The 21,104-nt window shown below is 39.4% G+C and overlaps 1 protein-coding gene across 6 annotated transcripts; it reads right to left on the minus strand.

Moving 5' to 3' along the window:
- Positions 1-429: 429 nt before the first annotated feature.
- On the minus strand, positions 430-13,411 carry LOC115744081 (regulation of nuclear pre-mRNA domain-containing protein 1A). Of its 6 annotated transcripts, none has more exons than XM_048272329.1 (9): positions 12,865-13,411; positions 11,633-11,880; positions 11,276-11,431; positions 10,951-11,107; positions 10,668-10,810; positions 10,514-10,549; positions 9,988-10,335; positions 922-1,392; positions 430-814 (listed from the first exon to the last, which is right to left on the minus strand). In XM_048272329.1, the coding sequence occupies exons 1-8, from the start codon at positions 12,938-12,940 to the stop codon at positions 1,012-1,014; spliced, it is 1,545 nt and encodes a 514-aa protein (XP_048128286.1). In that variant the 5' UTR covers positions 12,941-13,411; the 3' UTR covers positions 430-814; positions 922-1,011. The 6 variants fall into 6 exon arrangements, with proteins under 6 accessions (XP_048128286.1, XP_048128285.1, XP_048128288.1 ...); XM_048272328.1 differs by having other exon boundaries at positions 9,985-10,335; XM_048272331.1 differs by having other exon boundaries at positions 922-1,061; positions 9,678-10,335.
- Positions 13,412-21,104: the final 7,693 nt, after the last annotated feature.

A 21,104-nucleotide genomic window follows, 5' to 3' on the forward strand; every position in this document is an offset into this window, starting at 1 on the left:
GCTGTAGGTTGTGAGCGCAAAGGACGAGCTGTGGCTCACATGCGGTGTGTCTAGAACCGAGCTACGGTTCCCTGTAACCAATGACATCTCCCAATCTCTCGTTTCCGTATGATGTCAGCCAAAGCCTCCAACCCATCCGCTACCTACGTGCGGTCCATCCTCGAAATTACGGGGTGTGGTGTCGCTGTGATTTGAGCAAAAGGAGAATGTCTCCACATTTCACCCACAATCAAAATCATGAGCAAAGTGGCTGTTTGCCTTTGTCTTTGAAATATGGAGCAACTGCGATGGCCTCCTACCGGTCAAGGGTCATCATAAGGAAAAGCCTGTGTAGCGCTCAGAATGAAACAGAGGTAACCCTCTTTGCTAGCGGCACAGGCTCACCGAGTCTCAAGAGCTCGATAAGGATTGAATAGCACCAACATCACACCAGATCCTCTCCTCTGTTTATTTCTCAATAGCGAATGACAATACGCCGGGACTTGAGTCCGGAAGAGAACTAAAATTATGGTCTAAGACACAAGTTACGGGAGGCCAGAGAACTCTCTCCCAATTCTAAAAGTAATTTTACAACCTATGGTTTAGTCATAAACCAACCTAGCAATTAGCTGAGTTATCAATGCTGAAACATAAAGGATCCATCAACACAAAACCGGCTCATAGCGTCTGCTTCCGCACAACAATCGACATGCTCCCCATGTCCAGACCAGTGGCTCAATGTGAGAGTAGATGTATTAGGTCCAGAGCACTCAATAAATTTGCCTGCTTTACTGGTAGTACTGAAGGCCAGATCGGCGGTTAAATTGAACAGAACCTACATTCGAAACACAATCCAAGTTACAATTCGACCCTCAAAATGACAAATTATTTCAGCCACTCTATAAATGCTTTTGCTTTATATGATATTTTGAATGGTCTCACCTGGTCACTGGAAACCAAACTCTCCAGAAAATTACTCAAATTTGTCCCGAAAAGCTGCCACAGAATATATGCATCCAAATTATTGCCATTTTACTGGGAATGGTGCTGATGACTATAATACACCATGCTTGGTGGCTGAAGTGGCCGAAAACTAGGAGGTATGGGTGGTTGTTGACTCAAAGGCATGGGTTGTTGTGGAGTTAAAGGAACCTGCTGCTGAGACAAAACCATCGATTGTTTCTGTGCCATGGGTAACGACTGCTGACTCAAAGGTACCACCGCACTCAACACATGTGGCGACGGGGGTGGTCCGGCTGACATGGTTGGGAAGTTAACATAACCGTAGGAGGGCATCATTGCTCCAGAGGGCTGCTGCAAATACTGCTGAGGAGGCTGGTTCGGCAGTAAATATGGACTTTGAGACACCGAGCCTTGGTTCTGCTGAATGTTTTGCTGGTTAACAATGACGGCACGGTACAAGTTCGAAGTAGCATTATGTGGCTGAGATGGCATAAAAGCATTAGCATCTGACACAGTTGTTGTTTTGTCTGATTTCTTAGAGCTCTTCGTATGCCCAGCACTCTTTGCCTCTTCAGCGGCAAAGGTTGACAAAACTGAACTCATAATCTGTTGTGAGGAGCTAGAAGCTGTGAGTTTGTCTGCAACCTCAGCAGCAATGGCTGCTGCTGTCCTCTTGGGCATTTGTCCCCCTTTTGCATTTATATCAAGGCCTTGAGTAGCAGAGGTGGGCGATTTGAATGTAAAATCTTCGTCCATTAGCCGTTTTCTCATACTTTCAGCTTCTTCTTCTTGTGCTTGTGCCACCTAATTGTGATCAGACATCTTATAGTTACTAATCCTAAAGAAGCGTCAATAATTTATCCAAGTTTCACGAAGATTTGAGAATAAGCTAAACTGAGAAAATGCATACCTGCATTTGAGTTCGAACATTCTCAAGCTGAGATTCCGGGAAAAAAATGAACGGAGCTTAAGATTAGACTGCTAAACAGATGAGCGCCAGGAGGTTTGCCTGGAAGCAGCCACCCTTAAAAGAGTGCGTAATAGCTCACTAAACCAAATTTGTAATGTACAAGTGAAGAATTTGTAATAATAACCTTATTCTGGCTCATTGCAAAGAGCAGAATAATCAATAATCATTCCAATTGAATACCTGTTCATGCAGGGCTTCTTTTAAATGAGATACAAGTACTACTCTACTTGCTTCGACTGATTTGAGTTTCTCGATGCACTGCTTTAAGGCGGTTTTTCATTCTCAGGCTCTTTAGCCAATGTTCTCCTCTTTGGATCTTTAGCTGAAGGCAGACAAGGACGAAATAGATCTGAGGTCTTGAATAACAAAATGCTTTACATAGACGCTAGAAATTTAAGTGCTAATCTTTCAAGCAGAATGAAGTGTGGTCGTGAGCTATTTTAGCCTATTTGTTAGGAAGTTTTTTATTGTATAGTATGCTTCCTAGTATAGAATCCTTCCTATTGTATATCCCCTAATTAGGGTTATCGGATGTCCTATATATATATGATAGGATTGAGTATTGAAAATGTACAGAAAAAAATATTCATTGAATGAAATAAGAGTTTTTTCTCTTCATGGTATCAGAGCCCTAGGGTTTGATCCTTTGGGTCTTGTACGTCAATCATTGACTAGAATTTTTTTTTTGATCGTTTTTGTCGCGGCGTCATCGTCTCATGCCGATCAACTTCGTCCCGTCCGATCTACTTCGGACTCGATCTCATGGCCGACAAACAGCCGATTGTTCCAACCGACCAAGCGAATGCTAGTGCCTGCACTACCGACATTCTAGCAGACTTGACCGCTGGGATGAAGCAGCTCTTGACCCAGAGGGCCGCGCCGTCGTGCGTTGAACCTCCTGCCGCACCGATTGCTGTCAAGCTTGATGGAAAAAATTATGGCGTATGGTCCCAGGTTGTTCGGATGTATGTCTCGGGCAAAGACAAACTGGGCTATTTGAATGGTGGTTCTCTTGAGCCCCCTCCTACTTATCCGTTTTTTCGACAATGGAAGACGGATGATTCTACGGTGAAAGGTTGGCTTATCAATTCTATGGATCCAGCCTTGATACCAAACTTCATTCGGTTTCCTCTTGCTAAAGCCGTATGGGATTACGTGGCAACGACCTTTTTTGATGGATCCGACACCTCCCAAATCTATGATCTTAAGAGGCGGATTTCTCAATTGAAGCAAGGCGGTGGACCCATCGAGAAATATTACAATGATCTTCAAGGGCTCTGGCGTGAGATTGATTTCCGACGTCATAATCCTATGCAATTCCCGGCCGATATTCTAAGGTACAATGCCATTGTCAATGAAGATCGAGTTTATATTTTTTTGGACTGTCTCGATGACCGCCTGGATAATGTTCGTGCTGATGTTCTGAAGATGGATCCATTCCCCACTATTGAGCAAGCTTATGCTCGGGTCGGGCGAGAGGATATGCGCCAATCTGTCATGCTGTGCACTCCCGTCGGGGTTACCTCTGGTTCCGCCATGGTGTCGCAGCAAGGCAAGGGTGATCCGCATCTCCGGTTAGTGCCTTCTGCCCCGAGAGCTCGCCCTAGACCCGGTATGCCAATTCAATCCGAGGGGTGCTCTCACTGTGGGAATCCTAAACATACATCAGCATCTTGTTTTAAACTGCATGGTTATCCGGACTGGTGGGATGATTTTCAGACCAAGAAGAAGAAACAAGGCTCACGGAAGGGGCGGAATGGAGGGCAAGCCTCCTTAGTGACTAGCGGCTTGGCATTAATTCCTATGGAGCCCGAATCTGCTAATGCCAAATCTCCCGAAGGCAATTATGGGTTTGTCTTTGCTAATGGACGTGGTGCTGATCATCATGGGTGGATAATTGATTCCGGCACCACCGATCACATGACTCCGGAATCCGGTGACCTTCTTACATCTACTACACCACGTCGAGATCATATTTACAATGCCAATGGGCATAGCTTTCCTGTGACGGCTGCTGGGCGTGTATCCGTCACGCTTTCTCTCTCTCTATCTCATACCTTACTTGTTCCTACATTGTCTAATCGTGCATTATCAATTGGACAGCTTACTAGTGAGTTAAAGCGTGTTGTGCTTATGTACCCTGATTTTTGCCTGTTTCGGGACATTCTCACGAAGGAGATTATTGGGCGTGGTACTAAGAGGGAGGGGCTGTATTTCGTGGATGAAATTACTTACGGACGAACCTATCATTCTCGTGGACAGTTAGCTCAAGAGAAGGAACTTTGGTTATGGCATCGTCGTTTAGGTCACCCATCCTTTGGGTATTTACGGCATTTATTTCCCAAGTTATTTCATGGTCTATCAAACTCTAGTTTTCAGTGTGATACATGTATTTTGGCAAAAAGCCATCGTACCTGTTTTCCTCCCGGTTCGAATATCGGTTCCACTCCTTTTTCCTTAATTCATTCTGATGTATGGGGTGCGTCTCCTATTACTACCGTATCCGGGTTTCGATGGTTTATCATCTTTGTTGACAATTGCACACGTATAACTTGGCTATATTTGATGAAACATAAGAATGAGGCTGAAGCTATCTTTCGGACTTTCCACCGTATGATTCAAACTCGGTTTGGGGCCAAACTTAAGGTTCTTCGGTCTAATAATGGTGGTGAATACTTAAGTAAACCTCTTGCAGCTTATTTTCGGGAACATGGTTTGATACATGAAACTTCTTGCCCTCGGACTCCACAGCAGAACGGTGTTGCTGAGCGCAAGAATCGCCATCTTCTTGAAACCACTCGAGCATTGTTGGAGGGTGGCCATGTTCCCCATCGTTTTTGGGATTCTGCTGTAGTTACAGCTGCTTATTTGTTAAATCGCATGCCTTCCCGCATTCTAAGCCATCGTACGCCAATGCAATCGCTTGCCGCCCATGTGTCTCTTCCTTCGGTTCTTACATTGCCTCCTAAGGTGTTTGGATGTGTTGCTTATGTCCATCTTCACAAAAATCAGCGGACCAAACTTGACCCTTGTGCGATCAAATGTGTGTTTCTTGTCTATGGCCCTTCTCGGAAAGGGTATCGGTGCTATGATCTTGCCGGGAAGCGCACGTATGTCACCATGGATGTAACATTTATCGAGACGGAGTCCTTTTTTCCTTCCCCCCAATGTCCTGTTCGGGGGGAGACTGGATGTAGAACCGGACATTGGTGGGAGGTTGGGACTGCAGGAGTGACGGATGGGTGCGCACGGTCGCACGATTCTGAGGCTGAAGATTTTGAACTATTGCCTCATGGAAGTGAGATAAGCGCACGGCCGGGCGGCACAGATGCGGTGGCAACCGAGCTACAACCGCACGATCAAGCGCTCCAGACCATACAGCCGTGCGGGAGCACTGAATTATTGTATGGGTCCGAACAGGTGTCAACCGATTCACAGCTACAACAGCATCCCTCATCTTTGCCCTCTTCGCCCTCTTCAGTACCACTCCAATCTCCCGAGAATGTACCCGAGGTAAGTACTTCTACCGTACTTAATTCTTTTGAAGATACTAATGTGCTTACTAGTTATAAGCTACCCGATAGGCATAATAGGGGTAAACCACCGAATCGATATTCTCCGGATGTAGAGGATCGTCGGTCTCGATACCCTATTACGGACTATGTGTCCGCTAAGAGGCTGTCCACACCACTACAAGTCTTCATGTCCACGGTTTCCTCGGTTCAAGTTCCAAACAGAGTCGAAGAAGCCATGAAGGATCCGAAATGGCTTCAAGCGATGGAGGCAGAGATGGAGGCGTTGGAGAAAAATCGAACCCGGAAACTTGTGGAACTACCAAAGGATAAAAAGCCAGTTGGATGTAGGTGGGTGTTTACGGTCAAGCATAAGGCAGACGGCACTATTGAGAGGTATAAGGCGCGACTAGTAGCTAAAGGGTATACACAGACTTATGGGGTGGATTATTAGGAAACATTCTCTCCAGTTGCGAAGTTAGATACTATAAGAGTGTTGTTATCTCCGGCTGCAAACTTGGACTAGCCTTTGCATCAATTTGATGTGAAGAATGCATTCCTTCATGGAGATTTAGAGGAGGAGATCTATATGGAGCTTCCACCTGGATACAGATGCGCAGATCAGCCGAACATGGTTTGTAAGTTGGATAGATCATTGCATGGGTTGAAGCGGTCCCCTCGTGCATGGTTCCGTCGCTTTAGCTCGCCTATGAAAAGGTATGGATACTCCCAAAGTAATTCGGATCACACTTTGTTCTTAAAAAGTGCTCAAGGAAGAATAACGGCTCTTATTATATATGTAGACGATATGATTATTACAGGCAATGATAGTGCAGAGATTATGAGACTACGTAAATTATTATCTAGGGAGTTTGAGATGAAGAACTTGGGAGGTCTGAAATATTTCCTTGGAATCGAGGTTGCTAGGTCGAAGGAAGGGATTTACTTGTCTCGGCGGAAGTATGTTCTTGATCTTTTGACTGAAGTTGGCATGCTTGATTGCAAGCCTGCAGACACTCCTATGGTACAAAACCGTAAGCTTGGAGAGTACCCCGATCAGACGCTACTAATAAAGAGAAATACCAAATGTTAGTAGGCCGATTGATTTACTTATCACATACACATCCCGATATTGCTCATGCAGTAAGTGTGGTGAGTCGGTTCATGCATACACCTAGTGAGGATCATATGAGTGCTGTGTTGCACATCATTCGATATTTGAAGTCAGCCCCAGGAAAGGGATTGCTATTTGCAAAGAATGGCCACCTTGAATTAGAGGGTTACACATATGCGGATTGGGCTGGAAGTGTGACAGATAGGAGGTCTATATCGGGGTATCTTACATTTGTGGGAGGCAACCTTGTTACATGGAGAAGTAAGAAACAAAAGGTTGTAGCTCGATCTAGTGCAGAAGCTGAATTCGGAGGTGTAGTAAATGGGTTATGTGAACTTCTATGGCTTCGGAAGTTGCTAACCGAGCTCGGGTATCCACCAGGTTTGGAAATCAAATTGTTCCGTGATAATAAAGCAGCCATAAACATTGCTCATAATCCAGTTCAGCATGATAGAACCAAACATGTGGAGGTTGACAGACATTTCATCAAAGAGAATTTGGATGCAAAAGTGATCCAGTTACCATTTGTCAAGTCCGAAGACCAGTTAGGCGATATCTCGACAAATGTTGTATCAAGTAGAGAATTCCATTGCTCACTTATCAAGTTGGGTGTCAAAGACATCTTTGCACCCACTTGAGGGGGAGTGTGGTCGTGAGCTATTTTAGCCTATTTGTTAGGAAGTTTTTTATTGTATAGTATGCTTCCTAGTATAGAATCCTTCCTATTGTATATCCTCTAATTAGGGTTATCGGATGTCCTATATATATATATATATGATAGGATTGAGTATTGAAAATGTACAGAAAAAAATATTCATTGAATGAAAGGAGAGTTTTTTCTCTTCATGAAGTCCACACCAAAGTTAACTACAAATTAGTTTCAGCTTACCAGTCGCACAGGCTATATCAACATCTTTCTCCATCTTCCTCACACGATGGACAGCAGACTTGCAGTTACTCATCTCCATATCTTCAGTAGGATGTTCACTAAGAACCAGGTGAATTGCCGAAACAATTTTTTCAGCTGTTGATCCAATCGACAATTTCTGACATTAAAAGGATAACATCTAATTTGGGCCGATTCCAATCTCGTAGTAGAATAGAACATTTGGCTTGTTCCCGCAAGCCAATCTTCATCGGGATTTCATAATGAGGATGGCGATGAAATGTTAGGTATGACCCAGCGTCGGCAGGTCTGGCTTTGTATAACTTTTGGCTTGTTCCCGCAACTTACAGGACATAAAATTGTTCTCCCCAAAATACGGATAGGGAAAAAAAAATTGCAAAGAATGGTGGTTGTCTTCTAACTTTTAAGTAGTACCGACACGCGACATGATGTCAATTATCAAAAAATAGAAAATTTTGACACGTTGGGATATGTATATTAGATGTATTTCTATAAATATGATAAATTATCATGTATATAAAAATATTAATAGTGAGTTGCTTTTTATTATGTTAGGGATTCACGATTAGGTTTTTTTTTTTGCGGCTAGTTATATAATTTTGGGGTGGTTGGTTATATGACTTAAGAATATATATTTTTGATACATTTACACGTTGACACAATTTATTGAGAGTATTTAGAATTGACCTTATGCGTGTCGAAATGATGTGTAGGAATGCTGGACTCGCGTGTCACCGGCGTGTTCGGAATGCTGATCACGTGTTGAATGTCTTACACTTATTGATCACGCGTCGATGTTCGTGCTTCCTTGGTTGTCTTATGGTTAAATAGGTGAAAGTAGTTGGAACTTGGAAGTACCAAACCTTATGCACAAAATACAATCAAATACTAAATATTCCAATTGGTATAACTAATTACTAAGTCTTTTGTAAAAAGTCCAATTAAGTCATCTCGATAAGCAGTATCCAAAATTGCTTACATGTCACTTGGAATTGTTAATGTGGCATCCTTAAATTGCACTTCTCAATATGTGTTTTACGAATCAATTGCATCATTCGATAAGGCTTTAGGATTTAATTCAATCAACTAAAAGATTTAGGACTTCATTGCCTCTTTTCAATAAAAGGCTTAGGATTTGGTTTAATTAACTGAGAAATTTAGGTGATTTCTTTCCATAAGGCTCAGAACTCGTGCAATTTCCCATGATATCGGCCATTCATCTATCCTTCTTTTCTTGAGTTTTGCAAGTGCAATCAAGTTTGGTCCTTGTTTGCCGGGCTCTTCTCTCTACCTACGTGCAGCAACGTCCTCGAAATTACAGGGTGTGGTGTCGCTGTGATTGGATCCAAAGGAGATGCCTCCACATTTCACCCACAATCAAAATCATGAGGAAATCAGTTGTTTGACATTGTCATTGAAATATGGAACAACAGCAATGGCCTCCCTACCAGTCAAGGGTCATAAGGAAAAACCTATGTAAGGCTCAGAATGAAACAAAGGTAACCCTCTTTGCTAGCCAGCACGGGCTCACCGAGTCTTAAGGGCTCGATTCACTCTGAGTTCTGCACGCCGATAAGGATTGAATAACACCACTATTTCTCCAGATTCTCTCGTCAGTTTATTTCTCAATAGATAAGGATTGAATAACACCACTATTTCTCCGGATTCTCTTGTCAGTTTATTTCTCAATAGCGAATGACATTACACAGCGAATCAAGTCTGAAGAAACCTAATATTATGGTCTTTGACTCACAACCTATGGTTTAGTCCTAGGCTAACCTAACAATTAGCTGAGTTATCAATGCTGAAACCGAAAGGTTCCATCAGCGCAAAACCAGCTCATATGCACATACCACCTGCTACCGCACAATGACCAACATGCTCCCCATGTCCACACCAATGCGGGAGTAGATGTACCGGTCGAGAGCACCCAATAAATTTGCCTGCATTACTGGTAGTACTAAAGGCCAGATCGGCGGTTTATATTGAACAGAACCTACATTCGAAACACAATCCAAGGTTACAATTCAACCCTCAAAATGACAACTAATTCAGCCGCTCTCTATAAATGCTTTTGCTTTAAAGATTTTTCAAATGGTCTCACCTGTTAACTGGAAACCAAACTCTCCACAAAATTAATCAAATTTGTCCCCAAAAGCTGCCACAGAATGATATTGCCATTTTACTGGGAATGATGCTGATGACTATAATACACCATACTCGGTGGCTGAAGCGGCCGAAAACTAGGAGGTATGGGTGGTTGTTGACTCAAGGGCATGGGCTGTTGTTGAGTTAAAGGAACTGGCTGCTGAGGCAAAGCCATTGACTGTTTCTGAGCCATGGGTAATGACTGCTGACTCAAAGGCACCATTGCACTCAACGCATGTGGCGGTGGGGCTGGTCCAGGCGACATGGTTGGGAAGTTAACATAACCGTAGGAGGGCATCATTGCTCCAGAGGGCTGCTGCAAATAATATTGACTGTGAGATGCCGAGCATTGATTCTGCTGCTGAATGGTTTGCTGGTTCACAATGACGGCGGCTTGGTATGAGTGAGTAGCATGAGGCTGAGATGGCATAAAAGCGCTAACATCTGATGCTGGTATTGTTTTGTCTGATTTATTGGAGCTCTTCGTATGCCCAGCACTCTTTGCCTCTTCAGCAGCAAATGTTGATAAAACTGAACTCATAATCAGTTGTGAGGAACTAGAAGCTGTGAGCTTGTCTGCAACCTCAGCTGCAATGGCTGCAGCTGTCCTCTTGGGCGTTTGTCCCCCTTTTGCATTTATATCAAGGCCTTGAGTAGCAGAGGTGGGTGATTTGAATATATAATCTTCATCCATTAGCCGTTTTCTCATACTTTCAGCTTCTTCCGCCTGTGCTTGTGCCACCTAATTGTTATAAGACATCTTATAGTTACTAGTCCTGAAGAAGTGTCAATAAATTATCCAAGCAAAAACCCAGACTAAAGTTTAAGCAGTTAAACATTAGGCTATCGATAGAAAAAAATCCAATATAGATATTTGATTCACAAAGATTTGAGAATAAGTTAAACTGAGAAAATGCTACCTGCATTTGAGTTAGAACATTCTCAAGCTCAGATTCCTGAAAAAGAAAAACATGAAAGGAGATAAAGATCAGACTGATAAGCACTTGCAATAATAACTTCATTCTGCCTCATTGCAAAGAGCAGAATAATCAATAATCATTCCAAATTGAATACCTGTTCATGCAGTGCTTCTTTTAAATGAGATACAAGTAGTCCTCTACTTGCTTCAACTGATTTGAGTTTCTCAACGCACTGCTTTAAGGTGTTCTCTTCATTCTCAAGCTCTTTAGCCAATGTTCTCCTCTTAGGATCCTTAGCTGAAGGCAGACAAGGACGAATTAGATACTCAGGTCTTGAGTAACAGAAAGCTTTACATAGACTCAAGAAATTTAAGTGCTAATCTTTCGAGCAGAATGAAGTCCACACCAAAGTTAACTACAAGTTAGTTTCAGCTTACCAGTCACACAGGCTAGATCAACATCCTTCTCCATCTTCCTCACACGATGGACAGCAGACTTACAGTTACTCATCTCCACATCCTCATTAGGATGCTCACTGAGAACCAGGTGAATTGCCGAAACAATTTTTTCAGCTGTTGATCCAATCGACAATTTCTGATGGTACAAATATAACATCAAATTAGCGTCAATTCCAATCTCGTGGAATGCATAAGACAAAAGCATGCAGCCAAGGTGGAGAAAGTTTCTAGAATACTAAAAAAATGAATTCCAATCTACTTGAGACAGAAAGCAAGTATTATGAGGTAACATTCGCATTCTAACCGTTCTAATTGAGCGCGAATCCCTTTTAACAATCTTGACAGAACGTGAACGCTTTCTGTTTAATTCCAAGGGTGGAAGAATGTCTTCTCCAAGCATTAAATCTTTGAGACTCTGTGCACGGGATCCAAATACTCTTCTTTCTTCCCAGATACCAACCTACCAAAAAAACAGTGAAGTTGATCTTTTCTGCTTATAAAAAAGATAAACAGTTACTCTAACTAGCTCCAAAACTGCATCGGCAGAACTTTCATACTTCACCTGCAATTTCTTATAGAGTTTGCATAGAAACATACACAGCTTCAGAGAAGAAAAAAAAAAGCACGGTACACATGCAAGAGCATTAAATGATAGACCCACCAATCTTGAAACAACATTCTTCCCATGATCGTCCCCTTTCTCAACAACATCTTTGAGTGCTGCTGGAAGAACCTTCCAGAATTCATTCACAAATTCATTTCCCTTGCGCTTGCTGTTTTGCAGTATGTCATTTGCAAGATATAATAGAGGAACTTTCTGAACCATTTCAGAGTTGTGAAATTGCTTATCCCATGTTGCAACAACCAGCTCCGCCTTACTTCGATGAAATATACACCAATGTGACAAAGCTGTGAATAGTACATAAAGGAAAACAAAACCATAAGAATCAACCAGTTGATTCATGCAATCAGGATAAGGAAAGACGTAGAAGAAATCACAGCAATCAAGAAAAAACCGTTCCTAGTCTAGCCTGAAGTCAAAAGTAACCTTGATGTAACAAGAGATATTTCCAGTAATTGACAGTGTCCTTAGGACCAGAATGATTGAGCAGCTTAGGATTCTATATGACGACTGGCAAGAAAAGGGGAAATTTATCCCAAAAGCAAAACCTACTACTAATGAACTAAATTGCCTATTACCATGCTTTACATTCCCTTCACTACATGCAAACCTCAACTTGTTACACCACTCAGCAGTACCTTCAGAAAATACCTAGACCGTAACAATCAAAATTTCAAATTGTGTGAAACAGAGTACATGGGTCTTTCGTAAATCCATATCACCAAGAACATATACCTCCAATATGCTTTATTCAAGGATATTTCATTTTGTCTTTAAGAAGATGATAGTTATGGAAGGTGACAAGGCCTCTTAAGTTCCTACACGACATTTCTAGTGCCAACTATACCCATCAATGGATGCAGAGAAACCAAAAACTTTACAGGCCATCTGCTAAATTCCCTAGATCAGTCATAACAATCTTGAACAACATTACAAGGATGTGATTCAAGAAAAACTTAGGACAGAAGAATGAATGCACAATCACGTTTGACCACAGATAACCAGACACCGCAAATTTCAAAAACTATGCTTAAGACTATAATCCCAATTGGGAACCAGAACCACTAAAACAGAATCTAACCAACTACTTACAAATGAAGGCATAAAAAATATATGACATCTTAACCATGATAGCCCTTATCCTACACAAGTCCTAAACCAGATATTCACTAAGTAAACAAGGTTCCCAACAACGCCAAGATGCGGAAATGAACAAAGCACTCATACGAGGAGTGCACACAAAGAGAGGACAAGGACTAAGATGGCATTACTCTCAATACACTGCTGTGTGCTGTTGAGCTTGGAGAGCTTGTCCGCAAGTATCTGCTCGCTGAATACGCTATTCATCAGGACTGAACACGCCCTGCACCGGAATTCCGACTTATCTGAAGCTGACGAAAACCCTAAGAACGACGTTCATTCACAGAAGAACCCGCTCGTAGCTCCCGAACCCGAGACGGAGTGTCGAAACAAGAACCCAGCTACCAGAAGAAAAAAACGAAACCCGCCCGCTCGTGGCGAAACCGACCAAGATTCGGTCTCCGAACCGTCAAGAGGCTCAATTGGAGGAGCGACCCATCGCAGAATCACGAACCGGAGCAACTCCAGCGAGCGACCCGCCAATCCCAATCATAGCGGGCCGGTGACTCGAATTACGAGGGCGAACGCCAAGATTCACAGAGATTCGAGAACAAGAAAAGCCAGCTCCCTAGGAAGAGGAAGGGAGACGAGCTGTGCTGCACCTCTGACAAACCCAGCAGAGGGTTTTAGAGAGAGAGAGAGAGGAGAGAGAGTTACGGAAGAGAGGAAGAGGAAGAGGAAGAGGAAGAGGAAGAGCGAGCGAGGGAGCGAGGGAGGGAGGGCTTGGGAGGCTTTTGAACAGATGGGGGGCGCCCCTGAGATGGCAAGGCATTGAAATCCGAAGGATGAAGTTTGCATCTCATTTTTTCTGGCAATCTATTGAATTTGAATGTAATTAAGCAGGTACTAAATCTCACTAATTAATTTTGCACCTTCTTTAGTTCTTACTCGTTAAGAAATTATAATTGTATAAGATGCATGTATTTTACTATAAGCTAACCACAAATCAAATACCCGAATTACAAAAGCCCCTCTTTTTTAAAATGATTAATACTACCAAAAACTTCAAATTAGTACAACTGTCATAAATTTACTAAACTAATCTTTTAATCACCAAAAACTCCAAACCCGTACTTTCTACGACAAATCTATCATCCGTTAGTTTTTTGTTGAGTTAGATGACACAAGGCTATTGATGGAGTACCAGGTTTGGAATTTTTACCCTCTGTTTGTTTCGGGTATAACAATTTGGAGTTCTTCTTAGTATCGACCCAATTTAATAAAGGTAAATTTATCATAGGTATATAAGCTTAAGGTTTTTGGTGGCAATTTATCACAAATGTACCAATTTATAATTTTTTTTGTCAAAAAATTAGTTTATGGTAAATTTTTCGGAGATATATTAGTTATGAGTTTTTTGTGGTGTTAACCTTTTAAAGAAGACTCGACTCGTTCTATTGATCATCGATATTGTGATCGCCCATTTCACTGTTATTATATACTTATGGCGGGACGAAATTACCATAATTACTTCGTCTAATATTCTGTTATGGTTCGTTGTTGAAGCTGATTTAATGTCACTTGCTCAAGCGATGATAAAGACATAATCCTGATGGACGATTATGAAAGATCCGCTTCTAGTTATTGAAATGAATCTAATCGATAAGAATGAACTCCTAACATTCATGAAATAGACCGTTCTTTCTAAAAGAACTTTTCAACAGTTATATTTATTTTTAAATAAATATCATACTCTTGTGTTAATAAAATAATCATTATTCTTTTTCTCTTTAAAAATCAAAACATTGAGCCCTAGTCCTTCGTTTTCCTAATAATCTTAAAGATGAGAACCTTCAAAATTCATCTCGTTAATGGTAGGGCTACAATATGTGCAAACCCAAATTGTGTGTATCGAATATATAAATTTAAGGCTCCGTTTGTTTGGCGAAAAATAATTTTCAAGAAAATACTTTCTGAATTTTTCGATATTCAGCTCACGAAAAATAAATAAGTCAAGAAAAATATTTTCTGTCGATGGAATTAACGCCTTCAAAAGTGGGGTTCCTAGGAGACATATCTCCTCTTCTCCCTATCTATATGTCTTCGAATTTTTTAATAATTTTTTTGTTCAAAAAATGTTTTCTTTTTATTTTTTGGCTTCTTTTCTTTTTCTTTTCTTCTTTTTTTCTTTCTCCACCGGTCGCCAGGCCTCAGCAACTGCTGGCAACCGGGCGACCAGCCACAGATGCAGCCTAGGGAGGCTCAAGCTCCCTGTGGTCGTCGCCGGGCGGGCCTCGAGCTCGTCGGCGACCGTTGCCGACCAATCACAATGGAGGAAGTAGGAAAAAGAAAAGGAAAAAAGGAAAAAGAAATTGAACCCAAGGATGAAGTTTACACATCATTTCTTCTGGCAATCTATTAAATGTATTAACCAGGACTAAATCTCACTAATTAATTTTGCACATTATTTAGTTCTTACTCGTTAAGAAATTATATAAGATGCATGTATTTTACGATGACCCACCACAAATCAAATATCCAAATTACAGAAACCCCTTCTTTTCAAAAATGGTTTATACAACGAAAAACTCTAAATTGATACGGTTGTGACGCATTTACTAAACTAATTTTTTAACCACTAAAAATCCCAAATACGTACTTCTGTGATAAATTTGTCATCCGTTAGTTTCCGTTAAATGTTATTGTTAAATTGTACCCGTTTGTCACATATGTGTCAATTTGGATTTTTTCGTTATATTGACCCAATTCAATAAAAACTAACCGAGAGTATATTTATCACGGGTGTATGAGTTTGGGATTTTTGGTGATAAAAAAATTAATTTTATGGTAATTTTATCACAAATGTTCCAGTTAGGGATTTTTTTATGGTCAAAAAATTAATTTGAGGTAAAATTATCACAGATATATCGATCTGAGATTTTTCGTAGTATTAAATTTTTTAAAAAAAGACTCAACTTATTTTATTGATCATCCATATTGTGGTCGCCTGATTCACCATTATTATGTACTTATGGCGGGACGAAATTATCATGATTAGTTCATCTAATATTCTGTTATGGTTCGTTGTTGAAGCTGCATGAATGTTACTGGCTCAAGCGATGATAAAGACACAATCCTAATGGACGATTATGAAAGATACGCTTCTAGTTATTGAAATGAATCAAATCGATAAGAATGAACTCCCAAAATTCATGAAATAAACCGTTCTGTCTAAAAGAACTTTTCAACAATTATATTTAAATTTTAAATAAATATCATTCTCTTGTTCTAACAAAATAATCATTGTTCTTTTTTTGTCTCTCTTTTTTTTTTTTGGGAGCCACCAAAAACCCTAAACTATACCCATTGTGACACATTTACCCTAAACTTTTTCTCGTGACACCAAAAATCCCAAACTTTTATCCATGTGATACATTTGCCCCAAACTTATACTAGTATGACACATTTATCCCAAACCTTTTTTTGTGACACTAAAAACCCTAAATTTGTATCCGTGTGACACATTTACCTCAATATTTAGGATAAATGTGTCACGTGCTTATAAGTTTGGGATTTTTTGTGTCACAAAAAGATAATTTGGGATAAATGTGTCACATTGATATTAGTTTGGAATTTTTTGTGTCATAAAAAAATGTTTGGGGTAAATGTGTTACACATATATAAGTTTGGGATTTTTCATGTCACAAGAAAAATTTTAGGGTAAATATGTCACGATGAGCATAGTTTAGGATTTTTGGTGATGTTTTTCCTTTCCTTTTTTTTGTCAGAATTCTTTTTCTTTTTAAAAATTAGAACATTGCCCCCGGCTTTCTTTTTCCTAAAAATTTCAAAGGAGAGGACCTTCATAATTCACCTCATTAATGGTAGGGCTACAAAATGTGCAAAACGATGCGGGCACGGTTGTGTGCATTGAATAAATAAATTTAAGAATCCCTTCATTTTGTGAAAATAGCTTCCAAGAAAATATTTTCCAAATTTTTCGAAGTTCGATTCATGAAAAATAAATGATTCAAGGAAATCGTTTTCCGTCGATGGAATAAACACCTTCAAAAGTGGGGTTTGACGGAGACCAATCTCTCTCTTCTGACTTCTCTTTATCAACATGCCTCTTTAGTTTGGTTTAAATAATTTGTATTCTTGTTTTTTGTCTTATTTTCTTTCTTTTTCTTCTCTTTTCCTTTCTTCGCAGTCACCAGGCCTCATCACCAGCCGACAACCTGGCAATTGGCCACAGGCACGGCCTAGCGAGCCTCGAGCTCGCTAACTGCTGATTCGATTGAACATTTAGTACCTCGTGGCCTTGCTTGGTCCTTTCATGCCGGTTTTGTTGTTCATTTGGGGGTGTTCATTGCTTGCTGGATTGTGCCTAATTGGATGGTGATTTGGATAGTTTACTGGTTTGGCTAGACGTTTTACTTGCTGAGCTTTGGCTCACTCTGTAGTTATTCCCTCTTTTTTAGATATCTAGGTTCCGACGGCTAACGAAGATGGTAATGGTAATCGAGCGCGCCATTGGGATTAGTAATCCGGTGTAGACGTTTCCCTTTTTGTTTCCCCCAGCGTATTCCCTTATTTTGCTTTAAAGGTGATGTAATCCAAACCTTAAGCTCGCTAGATACTTATATGCAAATTTGAGTGTTTGATTATCAAGTCCCTTAAGTAAATAATTACCCTATCATTTTTATTAGCTTTTAGGAAACTAGGGACAATCATATGATAATTGTATATTTGTAGCATAGAGGTGATCATTGCGAGGGCTCTTGCCAGGTTATGTTTGAAAATCGGTCCTAATGCATTGCCCAAGCCCATCCATCATTTATCCGTTGATTGCCTTTCTTGACAATATAATAAATGGTACATTCTAAGAATCCATTAGTAGCAAGGGTAAATACAATGAAAAATTCAAAAGAATACACTTGTTGTAAATTTACTTCAAATACCGTGAAAAATTCAAAAGAGTACACTTATCATAATTTTACTTCAAATTAATTTTTTAACCATCAAAGAGCCCAAAGCGATGCATTTGTGACCAATTTACCCTCCGTTAATTTTCATTAATTTTACCGTCAAATTACTTAGCTGAATGACATGTGACAATTGACGGATATACCAGTTTGAAATTTTTACCCTCCGTTTATCACGGGTATACTGGTTTGGATTTTTGTGGTGATAAACAAATTTAACGGAAACTAACATGGGTTAGATTTTTCATAGATGTATCAATTTAGAATTTTTTATGGTCAAAATATTAGTTTGAGGTAAATTTACCATAGGTGTTCCAGTTTTGGATTCTTGTTGGTCAAAAAATTAATTTAGGATAAGATTATCACATGTATACGAGTATAAGGTTTTTCGTTGTATTAACCCTAGTAACAATACCCCAAAAACTAGTTATAGAAAAGAGTAAGGATAAGCCAAGAAAACCAACAACAAGAACAAAACAATCATGATAAGGAGTCAAAACTATTGTACGATGCTCATTTGGTACCGTAACTTTTCAATTGATTATTGAAGTCCCTTTATTTTTATAAAAGGTTCACATAAGTTGATAATTTCTCTTACCGAAAAATTCGATATGGGAAGAAACACTACGAGTGCCAAAAGTTATGTATAGTGCTCACTTTAGTGCCAAAAAATTTCGACCGATCCTTTCGGTGCCAAATTTTTTTGAAAAATGATCACTTAAGTGTTAACTCCGATATGCTTGGCCAAAAATCTTATGTGCATATTTTTATTTCATATATGAAGCTCACATGGTTGGCTAGAGGTCCAGTTAGCAATAAAAAAAAAAGCTAAAAATTGAAAAAATAAATGAAAAAAATAAAAAAAATACAAGCTTGATTAGTTTAAAAAAATAAAAAAGCTAAAAAATAAAAAAAAGGACATGTCCAATAGATGTCGTAAAACTTGTCACGAAAGTAGAATTGAGTCCTCAAACTTACAAAACGTGTAATCAAATCCTAAAATTTATCAAATTGGTGCAAACGAGTAACTCTGTTAACTTCATCCATTTGGACTAATGGAAAATGACGACTTTTTTTAATATTTTTTCTCTCTTACTTGTTAATGACTTGGCTGAGACCACGTCGGTTTGGTTCAAATTCGACTTTTAATATAAATTTTATTTAAATTATATTTTAGAAAAGAAAAATTAACAAAAAAATTTGAAATATGAATTTTATATTTAAAATAAATTAAAAAATAAGCTTAACAATTTAAAAAAGAAGAAGATAAAATAAAAAAAAAATGGGATGGATAACCAAGCGACGATGGCTGTAGTGCTTGCCAACGAGGGTAGGGCATGGCCGGCGGGGGTCGTTGAGCCTAGGCCAAGGGTTGGCAACCCCCTCGGTGCCTAGTTCTGCATCCCCCTTTTTTTATTTTTTATTTTTTTTTTTTTTTTTGTTAAATTTTAAGCTAATGTTTCAATTTATTTTACATAAAATTTGTATTTTAAATTGCCTTTACTAATTTTTCTTTTTTTAAATCTAATTTTATCTTTTTAATTTTTTTTAAGTTTAAAAATCCATGTGGACTTATTTTTTATTTAATAAATACCACTTAATATTAAAAATTTAATTCAAAATGCCACGTATTAATTTATGCAGGATTTTCTCGCCGGAGGTACTAAAGGCTAAAGTGATCATTCTATCTCCGATTTGGCACTTAGTGATCCGGCAAGAATTTTTGGCAACAAAGTGAACGCCGTATATATCTTCTTCCTCCGATATGGTATTAAATTAACATAAAATCGTCCAATTTGGCTTGCCAAGAAAATGATGTCATCAAAATCGTGTAAAGCAACGTTGTTTAGCCCTTTTCTTGCCCCCAGACTGACGAATTGAGGTTAAATTAGGTCCAATCAAAAACTCTAATCCCGCATTTGCATCTGCAAATCAAAAGATTGTCGAGGGTAAGGCTTCATCTTGCTCGTTCTCTCGATGAGATAATTTCGTAAATAATTATCCTCTAATGAGTTATTAATTAAGGATTCAGGAAATCACTGACAATTATATTATGAATTATAAAGTTTGTTAGGCTGAGTTTGAAGTTCGGCTAATGTGTTGCCTAAGTCGCACAAAATTTATCAAATAATTTTTACACTGACCAGGTTTAAAGATGAGCGGGCTGGACTTTCTCATGTAAGAGCATTGCCCCAATCCGCCCTTTTTTTTTTGGTGGAAGTTTCTTACCTTTACTTACCATGCAGTTAAAATGCAGATTTAAAGGATCAACCAGTTTTTTTTTTTTTTTTGGTCGCAAAGGATCAATCAGTTACAATGTTCAAAGTACTCTCGATTGAAAAGAGGTAAAAAAAAACAAATCTTTTACTTATGTATTTCCTCAAACTAGATAACTATTAATATATTGTCTATGTTACATTCTTTCTAAATTGACAAAGATGATCAAGAAAATGACACTAATAGCACCATAACGTACAACACTCATTTGATGTCATAACTTTTCAACCAATCAAATTCCATTACTTTTAGAAAATGTTCACTTGCACGACATCGGTGATTTCATTTCTTGGAAAATCCTATATGATATTATTTAACATAAAACCATCTAACTGGGCTCGCCAAGGAAACGACGTCATCAAAAGCATGAATAGCAGCGTCATTCAGCCCTTTCCTTGCCCCAAATTGACGAATTGGTTAAAGTAGATCCAAGCGCAAACCTTAACCCCACATTTTTCATCCGCAAAATTAAAAAAAAAAAAATCGCCGAAGGTTAAGGCTTCATCTTGCTCATCCTCTCGACGAGATGCTGGTATGCAAATTCGAGCGTTTGATTCTCAAGCCACTTGAGTAAATATTTACTATCTGATCTGTTATTGGTTAAGGTTTTAGGATATTAGTGACAATTACATGATGAACTATAAATTTGTAGCATAGGTGATCACTGAGAGGCTTTGATTACGCTGGGTTTGAATATTGGGCCTACTGTGTTGTCGAAGCCCATCCATCATATAAAATATTTTCAGCTGGGCTCGGTTAAAGATGAAGTGGGCCGGGCTTTCACGTGCAAGAGCGTGGCCTAAACTCGCCCATTTACTTCATATGTTGATTATCTTTACCAAATGTCAAATAATGAGATACATTATAAGGAGCACTTAATACAATGCCCAAACTACTCTCGATATAAAAGAGTGAAAAAGATGAATTTATTGCCTGTATATATCCTCATTCATGGTACATTCTTTCTAAATTGATAAAAATAATCGGGAAAAGGACATTAATGGCGGCGCAACTTTTGTGCAATGCTCATTTGGTGCCATGACTTTTCAATCGATCACTTAATTTTCATTTAGAAAACATTCATTTGCGTGACATTGACGGTTTTCCTTATGGACAGATGAGACATTTATTTAACATAACACTGTCGGAGTGGCTCGGCGATCAAATGA

This window comes from Rhodamnia argentea, chromosome 11 (assembly GCF_020921035.1).
Source record: "Rhodamnia argentea isolate NSW1041297 chromosome 11, ASM2092103v1, whole genome shotgun sequence".
Taxonomy (NCBI): Eukaryota; Viridiplantae; Streptophyta; class Magnoliopsida; order Myrtales; family Myrtaceae; genus Rhodamnia; species Rhodamnia argentea.